The 13,241-nt window shown below is 36.0% G+C and overlaps 1 protein-coding gene across 1 annotated transcript; it reads right to left on the bottom strand.

Moving 5' to 3' along the window:
- Positions 1-625: 625 nt before the first annotated feature.
- traf1 (TNF receptor-associated factor 1) lies at positions 626-12,577 on the bottom strand. The gene is made up of 10 exons (XM_058785913.1): positions 11,515-12,577; positions 11,070-11,151; positions 10,765-10,863; positions 9,403-9,564; positions 8,514-8,573; positions 8,351-8,419; positions 7,437-7,859; positions 5,420-5,597; positions 2,359-2,507; positions 626-1,035 (listed from the first exon to the last, which is right to left on the bottom strand). Exons 1-10 carry the CDS (start codon positions 11,727-11,729, stop codon positions 817-819), a joined length of 1,656 nt encoding a protein of 551 aa, XP_058641896.1. The 5' UTR covers positions 11,730-12,577; the 3' UTR covers positions 626-816.
- Between the last annotated feature and the right edge of the window lie 664 nt (positions 12,578-13,241).

The raw sequence follows: 13,241 nt of genomic DNA, 5'->3' as shown, positions 1-13,241 counted from the left end.
TGACAAGCGACCACGTACGACACAGAGATAGCTATAACTACACTATATAGATCAAGATAATAATTTCAGAAGCACAGAGTGATGTGATTCTGCAACCGAGCCTGGTCGCAGGATTTAGGTAAGGAAACGGTTATTAATTATTTGTATTGGCTGCCATGCCATGCCATTTGGACTCTAATTCTGACAGCACCCATTCACTTCAGAGGATTCATTGGTGAGCAAGTGATGGAATCCTAAATTTCTCCAAATCTGTTCTGATGAAGAAACAAACTCTTGGATGGCCTGAGGGTGAGTGAATATTTGGGTGAACCCTTTCTTTAAATTTAAATCATAAATGCAAATAATATTTATTGTTCTAAACTTTAAAGAGATAAATCACCACAAATATTTCAAAGCATCATAATTTATCTGCAATGTTGAGACATGTAGTAAGCAGATAAACTATGCTACGAGGAAACAAAAAACAAAGTAGTACACACATTTTATTTATTATTACACACAAAATATGAAAACTGTCAGAATGATGTTCAAACTCCAGAAGAGTTCATTCCATTATAAATAAAACAGCAATACATCCAAAATAACACAAGAAAGAATCAATGTTTAAAACATTAAGAGCCAGGTGTCAATCTAAAAATATTCTTTTATTCATGTACCCAAAGAACCAAAATGCAACCGAGACAAAACTCTTCAACTTTTCAGTTCATAAATATTTCTGGGTTTGTTTCTCTGCACTCCATATTCATTTTGTCCGGATCCAGAATTTTTATGCTCCCTTAGGAATCCAGTCCTCCTTAACAGCCAGGCCGTCATGCTTCAGGAGGAGATGTCCACCACGCACTTGATATAGATGGTGTCATCCTTGCAGTAGGCGTGCTTAGGCGACTTCAATTTCCCAAGAGGGAAGAACAGGGGGCACCCGCTGGCCACATTCATCTCTGAGACGGGGCGGTGGAAAGATGCAGAAGAGAGGTCGGGACGGAAAGCGTCGATGACGTGCTCCCTCTGGTTCTGATCTATGAGAAAGAACGTGACCTGCCAGGCACGTGCAGGAGATGTCAGCGGAAGGTCACAAAAAATGCTGATGGCACATGATTGAGGAACCAAAGCTAGTTCATTACAACGGAAGCCACTATTAAAGGGGTCATATCATACATTTATTATTGAATTCTTTGTCCTGAGGTGCACCTAGTAGGTTTTTTTGTACCATAAACAGCTGTAATTTAGTTTTTTAAGATCATTTTACATTCTCTCAAGCACTTTGAATGTTTTTGCTGCATTGTCGTTAACAATTCCATCTAAATGCTTTCTTTAGAGAGTCTTTATTGAGTTTTTAGTGTTTTTAACTGCCTTCAATAACAGAATCATAAAGCAATCTACACTAAAATGTGCCACTCAAGCTAGAATCAGACTGAAATGCATTTAACTTTATTTTTTTTATTTGGCTCAAAAAGTATTATCAACTATAAAACAGGACTTTTCTGACTTATGTCTTCATATTAGGTGTACTAAACACGCACGCATGAGATGGTAACGCCCTTCATTGCTCACTTCAAGTGTTCGGCCCTCTTGAGAAGAACATAATGATGCTCATTTTACAATGATAATCACTGCAAGACAGAAGCAGGATAGTTTCACATGTGAACAGGATTTTAATCAATCAGGACTTAGGGACAGTGCTATTTTAGTATTATTTATATTTATATAGTATTTACTAATATTATGAATTAGTTTTTATTTGGTAATTTTTGCTAGATTTTTTAATGATCTATTTAGCTTTCATTTATTTTTATTTAGTTGAAGTAATTTAATACTTCAAGGCAACATTTCTAATTTTCATTCAAGTTTTTAAGTTTCAGTTTTTCCATTTATATTTTATTGATATATTTATTTAAAATATTTATATATTTTATTTGAGCTTTATTTCAATTGCAAATATTTGTAATAGTTTAGTTATAGTTAAGAATATGAACTCTTGATAAGATAATATAGGTTTTTGTGTTAAAATATGATTTTGTATAAAATGATCAGATATTGCAAGTAAGGTAGTGGTCAATTTGGATACATTATTCTAAACTCAGAATTCAAATTCGAATAATTTGAACAAATTGTCTTGCTGGACTGGGAAGAACATTTTGAGTTTATCATTTACATCTGAGTTCAACATATCTGCAGTATAATTTCATAATACATCAAAGCTTTTTCTATTTCAAAAGATCAAGGATAATTTGATTCCTCATGATATGACTCCTTTAATGTATGAATTCACAATGTAAGCGTCATTAGCTAAGAGCAACACAGATGTTCAGAAAATGATTGACAGGATCACTGATTGACAACTTGATTATAGCGTTTTACCTTATGTCTGAATGGCCATGAAAGAATAGGGTCGTATTCTCCTTTCATAATAACAAAGAAAAGAGAGATGTGCGTTGTCTTTCCAACCCCATCTCCATTCAAGTAGAGTCGCATGCACACTTTAAATCCATACCTGGCGGTGTAGAAAGCTGAAAAACACAATGCGTTGTCATTTTTATATGAAGCGTGATGGGCTTTAGTTAAAACTCTTAAAAATAGCAGCCGATAACCAGAGAGCTCCTTTAATCTCGAAAATCAACTGCGTGGCTTCCTTTTTCTGACTGTTGTATTGGAAGAACAGTTATTCTGATATCCTGTTCTGTAATGACGTGAAAGAAAACAAGTCAATGAAATTACCTTCAGTTGTTCTCTTTCAGTCGTTCTCATTCTCGGTCTTGCTGTCTATTATGGTTGTGTTCATGCAGACACATGACTACTGGGCAAACAACCCCATTTCAGCCTTTATAACTGCTTCACATTTGCTTTTTTCGCTTTCCCTTTAGCTGGTACCAACTCAATTTTTTGCATTGATTCTACTTCAGTATACGATAACAACTAACATTCATTCACCACAGCTCTCCTGATGAGTCCAGTCCAGTGCATTAAAGTATTCAGTGCTGGCAAAACTGTTTTGCTTCGGCACAAAAGTGAGAAGTGATTGTCAATAATATACTGATTACGTCAACTTTAAACTGCAAATGGAACATGCTTAGAAGAATAAGGCCCAGGGGACCGAGATTTTTCTGAATCACAAGGTGATTATAGGCCTGTTCCCCACACAAACATCATATGATTTAGAATATGATGCACAGATCATATGGGCAGCCCTTAGTCAACATTTATCTAGGTTACAGGTAAAACAACAGCCTGACATGCAGCACAACTAGTGTAGCCATAATTCCTGAACAAATTATTCCTTTAAACCAGTTCTCTTTATTGAACCAAAAAGACACAGCGCAACCAGTGTAGTTCAATTCACAAACAAATGATTCTTTTGAGCCAGTTCTTTTAATGAATCACTCTAGAAGACTCACTAACTCAGGAATTACCATTTGAATCAGTCTGATGGATCTGTTGCTTAATGAACTCACTAAATCCATTTCTGAATCACTCACTGAATCCATTCAGAATGTTGACTGAATAAACATCAAGTCACCATTATCTTCTAGTGCTGGAATATTTTTATAAGATAGAATCAGAAAGAGGTTTATTGCCAGTATAGACAGATAAACAGAAAGACAGATAGACAGATCTGTATTATATTATCTACCGAATTAACCCGAATTCCGGAAATGTTGGGATGTTTTTTTAAATTTGAATAAAATGAAAACTAAAAGAATCACATGAGCCAATATTTTATTCACAATAGAACATAGATAACATAACAAATGTTTAAACTGAGAAATTTTAAAATGTTATGCACAAAATGAGCTCATTTCAAATTTGATGCCTTCTACAGGTCTCAAAATAGTTGGGACAGGCATGTTTACCATGGTTTAGCATCTCCTGTTCTTTTCAAAAGAGTTTGAAGACGTTTGGGCATCGAGGTTATGAGTTTCTAAAGTTTTGGTGTTGGAATTTGGTCCCATTCTTGCCTGATATAGGTTTCCAGCTGCTGAAGAGTTCGTGGTCATCTTTGACGCATTTTTCGTTTAATGATGTTCTCTATAGGTGAAAGATCTGGACTGCAGGCAGGCCAATTCAGCACCCGGACTCTTCTACTACAAAGCCATGCTGTTGTAATAGCTGCAGTATGTGGTTTTGCATAGTCCTGCTGGCCTTTCCTGAAATAGACGTCGTCTGGAGGGGAGCGTATGTTACTCTAAAACCTTAATATACCTTTCAGCATTCATAGTGCCTTCCAAAACATACAAGCTGCCCATAACGTATGCACTTATGCACCCCCATACCATCAGAGATGCTGGCTTTTGAACTGAACGCTGATAAAACGCTGGAAGGTCTCCCTCCTCTTTAGCCCGGAGGACACGCGTCCGTAATTTCCAACAAGAATGTCAAATTTTTTTTAAAACGCTGTTTTTAAAGTATTCCACAATCTTTTTAAGCACTCTTTCACAGATTGGAGAGCCTCTGTCCATCTTTACATCTTAGAGACTCTGCCTCTCTAAGACATCCCTTTTATAGCTAATCATGTTACAGACCTGATGTCAATTAACTTAATTAGTTGCTAAATGTTCTCCCAGCTGAATCTTTTCAAAAGTTCTTGCTTTTTCAGCCCTTTGTTGGCCCTGTGCCAACTTTTTTGAGACCTGTAGCAGGCATCAAATTTTAAATGAGCTCATTTAGTGGATAAAAGTATCAAATTTCTCCATTTAAACATTTGTTATGTTCTTTATGTTCTACTGTGAATATATATATATATATATATATTAAAAAAATCTAAATGTATAGAATTTTATCTATATTAAATTTGTAACACACCAAGGCTATAAATATTAGAAACATAAAGAAACATTCAATCTTGGTATGAAACGGAGGGGTTCGTTGGTGTATTAATTTTGGGGGTGTGAAACACAGTAGGCAGTCTGTCAGAACTGAGTGAGATGGTTTCTTAATTGAAGAGAGGTACTCAACAGAGTTGGATGATATTGGATTTACTGAAGGCTTAGGGTATACATGTGTGGTTTTTCAGATGTACGCCCACTGTAACCCAGTATAAACTCGAAGTCAACATCTCTACAGTAACACTGAGCTAATTAGAATAAATCTGCCATATACATACATACATGCATACACTGTATATATATATATATATATATATATATATAGAGAGAGAGAGAGAGAGAGAGAGAGATTTAATTTACCCTCATTCATCATTTACCCTCATGCCATTCTAGACTTTTATGACCGACTTTCTTCTTTTCCTGATTCAAGTTGTAGAAAGAAGTCTAGTTAAGAGAGTTCAAGAAGAAAGTCAGTCATACAGGTCTAGAATGGCATGAGGATAAATGATAACGGAGTAAATGAGAGTAAATGACAGACTGTTTATTTTTAGAGAACTCTCCCTTTCAGAGCAGTACAGGAGAGATATGTGCTTTGGTACCTGGCGAGTACTGACTGATCTTTTGGCCACTGGCAGCCTCTTTCAGTCTCTGGCTGACATCACATAACCGCCAGAGAAAGGTGCCATCATATGAGATGTCCTGCTGGGCGCTGATACACTGCTGCAATGAAGTGATGTGAATCTCTTTCCTGACCAGTCTCTGCTGCTGTTCCACTACCTAGAATGTGATGGAAAACCATTATCATGGATGAATCACCCACAGGTACAGATTGGCTCACTGCAAAAGCGCAATATTAATGTATCATAATGGACCTTCAGAGCTGGTTAAGGTCGGCAGCCTTGTGTGAAACACTCCGAAATACAGAAAAAGAACGAGATGTCGACATCCTATTAGACACATCCTTTTTTTTTTTTCTCAACTGCACTTGGAGAATTGTCACACAAATCTATTTTCTACCACTCATTCCCTTCTCATCCTTACTTCAACTTATCTCTTCATTTTCAGCATTTCAGGAGTGTCATCTCAGCTCCCGTGTGTTAAATAACCCCTCCAGGTCGAGTGTCAGAATACAGCCGTAATCATTTGTTATCACCTCCCGGTGTTAAGATGAGCACAGGGACAAATATATCATTGCAGACCTCCCCAAAAGAATACCTTTGTTAGTTTTATGTGAGTCCTTATTTAAAGCATGAATTATGCAACCCAGCGGCTACAAATAAAAAACACATCACAGGAAACAAATGTTTTCCAGAGATTCCTATATAGAATTTCAGCTCTTTTGTAACACAAACACATTCATTAGCTCCAACCATATTGCAGATTCACAGCATGAGATCAATGCCTAGTTAACTGCAAGGACACATCAAAGTAATGAAATCTGTTGTTGCTATTTACACACAGTGAAAAGCAAGTGCTTTGATTTTAATAATCCAGGATGGAAATAATGTGATATCAGGGTTGTGCACCATTCAGAACTGCACTGAATTCCTGTTATTTCAAATGAGGCAGCAGGATGCACAGTTGTAATTTGATTTAGAATTTAGATAGAACTAAAATGAAGTGAAATTAATATCTACTATAAGTGTAGCTTTAAATAATACAGGTCATCTTCAGTATGAATTAACCATAAACATGTTATCACACACACATTTCAAGAAACATTATGTGAAATTAATGATGTTTAATTGATGTTTGAAAAGCACAATTAAATAAACCTGCCATATTGCATTATCAATTGATGGATTTATGGATATTTGTGGTGCTGTATTAAATAATGTGAATTATTTAGATAATGTTGAACTTTGTTTTGTGAAATACACTTTTGTTCAAAAGTTTTGGGTCAGTACGTTTTTTTTTTTAATAATACTTTTTCATCAAGGATGCATTAAATTGATAAAAAGTGACAAGTAAAAACATTTCAAATAAATGCTGTTCTTTTGAACTTTCTGTTCATCAAAGAATCCTGAAATAAATGATCACAGTTTTTTTCTACAAACACAGAATAAACAAAAAGGCATAATTATTTAAAATTAAATGTGTTTGACCGCAATTATGTAAATATTTCTTCCTGCTATTCCATTTCCAAATGTGGCCAATACAATTCACATTCCAACAAATTCATTAAAAGCCAATTCCATAACAAATTTTATGTACTGTATGTGTATGGACAGAACATTCTCACAAATCTATTTATTTGAGACCATCACCAAAAGACTATTTCAAAAGCAATTCAAGAAGGAATCAGAAAAACCTTTCTGACAAGGTGTGCAACTGTATTGCAATTCTGATGTTCAAACTGGTGGACATGATTGGCAGGATATTAACAGATAATTTGCATGTGAGTATCAGTGTGGCAGCACCACCGCTATGCAATTTCATCATCTGTACAGTGTCTAAAAGTTCCCTAGTTGTTTAAAATCTGCTTTCTTCTAAAAACAAATCATAATAATGGCATTTTAAAACTAACCACTGCTTACAAAACCATTTAATTCCATTTACAGTTTAGTTTAAATTCCCATACCATTAGTGTCATGACAGATTTATTTTATAACTTACCTTGGTTTCCAAGTGTTGAATGAGCTGCTGGCTGTTGTAATTGTCCCTCTCCAGCGCAACCACACTGATCTGCGTCTTCTCCACCTCTCGGTTCAAAGCTGAGATGATGTTCTCCATAACCTGCACTCTCTGCTGTAGAGCGTCCAGTTGCTGGCCTACAGCAATTTCAGCCTGATCATCGTGGAGACTGAGAGCCTTATCACTCACTCCTGGATCCCCTCCGTCGGTCTCAATCTCACCCTCACTCTGAGAAGTGTGGGAAGCACCACACTGTCCAGGATGAAGAAGATCAGGGCTTTCGTGGTAGCCTTGCTCAGCTGAGGAATTCAAGGTACGCTGAAGAGCTCTGGTCACATCCAAGAGAAGCTGCAGATGGCCAACATGGCTGAAGGATTCATGTTCTTTTATTTTGTCTGCATTGCCCTGAAATAAAACATTGCAGCAAAACTTATCATTCCCACAAAACACTACTTTCTCCACTGCAATAACAAGATTTACTTAAGAAGTAAAATTGTAATGAGTGTTTTTTAGAGAATATTTTATTTATATATATTTATATATTGTATTTATTTTATTTTTTTGTTACACCATTGATGATTTTTGTTTGTTTATTTTTCAAGCAAAACTTTTTTTAAAATTAAGGAAAATTCATACAGGAAATAAAACAGAAAAGTATTATTTTTAGAATAAAAAAAGTATAGTACTTTTCACAATTAAATATTGTTCCAAACAGACATACAACCCAAATGAACATTTAGAAATAAAGAAGTTTGTTTCTTTTTTATAAAAGACTATACAGTACATATAAATACATAAAGCTATATAAATATTATATAAATTATAAAACTCTGTTCCACAAAACTATATAATACATCATGATTAACATAAATGGGTACTGTTATTAAAATACCAACCTTAAAAAGACAACCAACATCTGAGAAAATGCATGGCTCCTTCTTTTTTGAGCTGCCTGGGTGATTATTCTACAAAGGAAACACAGAGACATACTTTAGAATTGTTCTTGTTTGTACATTCACTTTCAGGGTACACTATTCAGTGATCCACCGGCTTTTCTACCTTTTGTCGTTTATCTGTCTTCGTCGTCTTCTTATCGCTTGAATTGGAACAAACATGCTTCTGTGAAAAAAATAGGAAATGTCACTTTCACTAACGGCAGTGATGAAAGTTTTGCTCGAATCATTTTATGCCACAAACTTTCCAAAACATCTCATTGAGACTTTTTATCTTAATTTGAAGCGTGAAACACATTGCATTTGAAGATATCTTGACTAATGTGTTGCGTTTGATGATTGATGTTTAAATTCACTGGATTGCTGCTTTTTTCCCCTTCTTTTTATTCCTCTAATCCATGTCCCGGAGTGCAGGTCCCGATGGGTGAAATGGAAAAGAAAGTAATATGGGACAGCAGTAAACACTGGAGACTCCATCTGTGGCTTAAAACCGAGCCACGGGGCTTCAAGCAAGGGCACGCTGACCCAAAACCACTTTAGCAACAACGAAAGAGGCCGAATATCTTGCACTATGGGCCTATTCGCACAATATCACCCATGTATCATACATGTATATATGATTTGCACAGATATATTGTTTGTATGTTGGTTTTTGAGACATATTCTATAAAACTGTTTTCCAATAAATATCCAAACATACTTAAAAATTCCCCTGAGAAGCAAAATATGACAGTTTTGTGTTCATAGAAAATATTTTAAATTAGGGTTATTTTTACTAAGTTTGAAAAATAATCTGACCAAACGCGAGTTCAAAACAAACAAGCAAAAAAGTGAAAAGAAAAATAACATTTTAATTCTGAATTTCTTATACAGTTTTGCTTCCAAAAAGTATCTTGTTTTAAGGATCTAAGATATTTTACTAGATAAACAATGCAAAAATACTGATTTGGAAAATCATATTTTGCAGTCTCTAAAGTGTCATTTTCTAACCTTACCTGGAGTTCTCTCAGTGTCAGGACACCTGAACAAGAGGGACATGTGGTCTTGTTGTTGGGACAGCCTCTCTCCAGATGTGTAGCCAGTGATTTCCTCTGCACCATTAAGCCACAGCCAATGTTGCAAGGGATCAGGGCATATTCACACTGACTCTGATGGTCCTGTTGAATGGGTCATTGAGCATATTAAAGGGATAATTCAAATAAAACATGAAAATGTGTTTAATCTCATGTCACATCTGTATGCTTTTTTTCTTCTTTTGCATGCAGTTCATAATGAGTCTCCAAAAAATGTCTATCCAGAAAAAAAAAAGCACCATACCAGTTCAATTTGAGTAAATACTTTTGAGTCTGTTCCTCACATAGATTTATTGTTTGTCTTTAAAAGACTTACTGTCATTGTATGAAAAATGAATTCCACTGAAAAACATACAATCTAAAGCCCAAACTACATGTTTCTATTATAATAGGGAGCTTGTGAATAATATGATATTCTCAAAAGGCTTTCAGACTCTCGAGTACAGAAAGAAGGTAAAAACATAAAAGAGCCATGAGGGTCAAAGTCATAGAACATTTTACTCGACAAAACACTGACCTCTAAAAGTTGTACAAGAGGCTTTTCAAAACCTAAAGTATGAGTTTGTTACTACTCTAGAAGACTGAGGATTAATTCACTACATTGGACAGCATCTGCACAACAGCTCTATAATTAATGCCTTAATGGCTGGTGGTTCGTGTTATGAAATGACCACAAAGCTACCATGTTAGGATTCCCATAAAATAGCATCTTGTGGTTGTAACAGAGTATGACTGCCTGCCATGAAATGCAGCTATTTTTTAATGAGTTCCTATGCTTTAACAATGTGATAACAGAAAAGCCATGGTTGCTAATGTGATCGATAAAAGCCCCATAATCCACATTGATTTTGACTCAGTCAAGTGTAAAAGACATTTGAGAGCATTACAGTGTTCTCAATAGCTTTATAGGTTTTACATGAATGTGTAGCAGCCCGTGAACAGCCCTGATCTCTGGTCTTACATTTATTAGCTCAATGTTCTAATCTGAACTACAGTGGAAAGTGCTAGACTTTATCTAATGGCTCAGGAAGTGGCTCACATGCGTGATCTTCACATCATGTCCTGTGAAGTTAAAAGAAAAAGCATTTCCCATGCTATAAATAAATACTTAATTCAGAAAATCTCATAAATCGAGAACGGCCTTGATCATTCATCTGCTTAAATAGTGTTAAATGTATTACAGATCCATTCAAGTAACCATATCGCTGATATAGAATAAGACTATCTCTACTCTTATTTTAAATTTCAGCAAGGTAAATAAACTGAATTTCTATAGAAAAGTACCTCAAAGTTCTTCAGGGTGCTTCTCCAGGGGCAGCCTTGGTTGGCACAGTGAACTTTCAAATCCAAAATTTCCTTATTAATAGCTGCATCGTTGAAGAACTGCGGTTTAAACAAGAAGGGAAATTATGATAACTTTCCAAACATGAGTCACGATGCTTTCATTGTCAAAATCAGACCTTTGACAGATCTGAATGAGAACACGCCTCTGTAGCTATCACATATTTTATCAAGCGATAGATAGATAGATAGATAGATAGATAGATAGATAGATAGATAGATAGATAGATAGATATAGTTTTGATTACCTGGTCAAGAGTCAGTACACTTGTGTCATTCTCACTGGGATCTTCTTCTTTACATTTTGTGCACACAAGGTCCTTGTTGTTTCTGAATGAAATAGAAGCATTCATTAATAGCATTAATTTATAACATTTTAATAAACCTTATACATAGCATTTTGGATGTCAGTTTCACTTAGCTATATTTTCTCACTTTATAATAAACTAGCCAACGTTTATATAGGCTATAGCCTATATACAGCCTACATACATCAGCATCTATACACTTTTTTAAAATTTAATGTGGTGTTTCTATATTTAGGTAGCTATTCGTCGCACTGTGATTATAAGCCACAATTTTTACCATAACATACAATTACTATCAAAACCGAGAATAATGTCTTGCCAACCATGTCCTGTGTGGTATCATGAAACTGCGGCTGTTCTACTTGAACGCTTCTCATTCACTTACCTGACCAACCAGTTGACGCACGCGAGGCAGTAGCGGTGACCGCACGCCGTTTGACGCGCTTTATTCAAGACATTATTACAGTTGCTGCACAAGTACTTCTCCTTCGGGACTTCATCGCAGATGCTCTGAGGGAAACCCGATGGGTACTCGTTCTCACCCGGTGTGGACGAAACCCTGTGTAACGACGGGTCTGAAACAGCTGATCCAGAAGCCATTGAGGTGTTTGATGAAGTGTCTGTACCAGCAGCAGGTTATGATGACATATTGATATGCTTTTGACTTTTTCGTGATATACCCACGGTAGAAAAACACCACGGGGTTCCCCCTCTTCAAACACCCGGAAATATCATTGCGCTGTTTTTCCGCCCACTTATCAGGCACATTGTTACGGATCTTGCTAATAATAATTAGGGGGAAAGTCTACAAAATAATAAGAGAAAGAAAAAAAGGTGTTAAATTATAGGCTAAGTGAACGTGATAGAAACACGTTTCACGGTGGCTGCGTCTGCAAACCTAAAATAAAAAGCAGAAGTGCTGCCTCACTATCTCGACCCCGCCTACAGAGCGTTCACGTACAACGCGCGTTATGCTAAAAAAAACAAAAACAAAACAAATATCCAGGGGGGTTTATTAAACTGAACTATTTTTCATCTGTTTAAAACACCGTTATGGCGACAGCCATTCTCGACGCTGCGGCCAAAGTTTGACCTGACAAGATAATAAATACATAAAAAGTACAAAATACAAAAAAACAGGTCCTAAAGTGAAGCCAATATAGGCTATCCTTTCCTAAAGTATTCGTGAATAAATATGTATGTGAAATTATATTTGCAATGAATCAGTTTCACTAAATGTCATGCATTCTGAGTAATCCGAACTCTGTGAACCAAATCTTATGAGCCGAGAACCGATTCACGAAAATGAATATGATTTCTCGTAACTACAATACTGCCATTTAGGACAGCGCCGACGATAGCCAAAAGTGTTGTCTAAGTAGGCAGCTCACTAGGTGTTGAGCCGCAGCCTCTCTCTCTCTCGCTTTCTCAGAACTTGGCCGTCACATCCGTTCAACACGGAAAGTCCCAGTTTGAAAAACTACCTGCGGTTCCAATGTGGTGGACACGTTTCACGGCTGTTTTTATTTTTAATGCTCACCAGTCTCTGTTAATCATGACAGTGGCGTATCGGACAGGTCATGAATTATGGAACCATAAAGAGAAAGTGAGAAAAAAATAAATATTATGCTATTACTTAAAAGTGACAGTTCCTGAGGTATTTAAATACTCTTCATCCTGTTTTCCTGTCTTGATGATCATGCATTGCCTTATTTAAAGAAGTATACTTTATTATTATTTTTATAATGATAACAGTAAAATATAGGCCTATCTATTGATCCTTGTGTATTAGCATTTTATATTAAACTCAAGCCTTTGTGTAAACCAGTGAGCTTTTTCATTTAGTGAGATTTTGACCAAAACGTGGTTCTTCTGGTGGTGAATAACACAGAAACCATGCAGTGAGACACTCTGCTGTGTCATTTATTCTCTGTAGAACTCATCTTGTTTGAATCTCTGACCTTCATGCTTGGAATATTTGCTGAAATAATTGTCTAAAGACTTAAGACTTAAAGACTAAAGACAGTTCACTTAAGCACCATCCACTCGCCTAGAGAATATACTATTGATCTTGTTAATCATATGAGCATCATTTCATTTCAAGAGAAAGTG

The sequence above is a fragment of the Onychostoma macrolepis genome, chromosome 08 (assembly GCF_012432095.1).
Source record: "Onychostoma macrolepis isolate SWU-2019 chromosome 08, ASM1243209v1, whole genome shotgun sequence".
NCBI classification, from domain to species: Eukaryota; Metazoa; Chordata; class Actinopteri; order Cypriniformes; family Cyprinidae; genus Onychostoma; species Onychostoma macrolepis.
The sequence above is the reverse complement of the archived record's forward strand: the minus strand, read 5'-3'. Positions and strand labels throughout refer to the sequence as shown.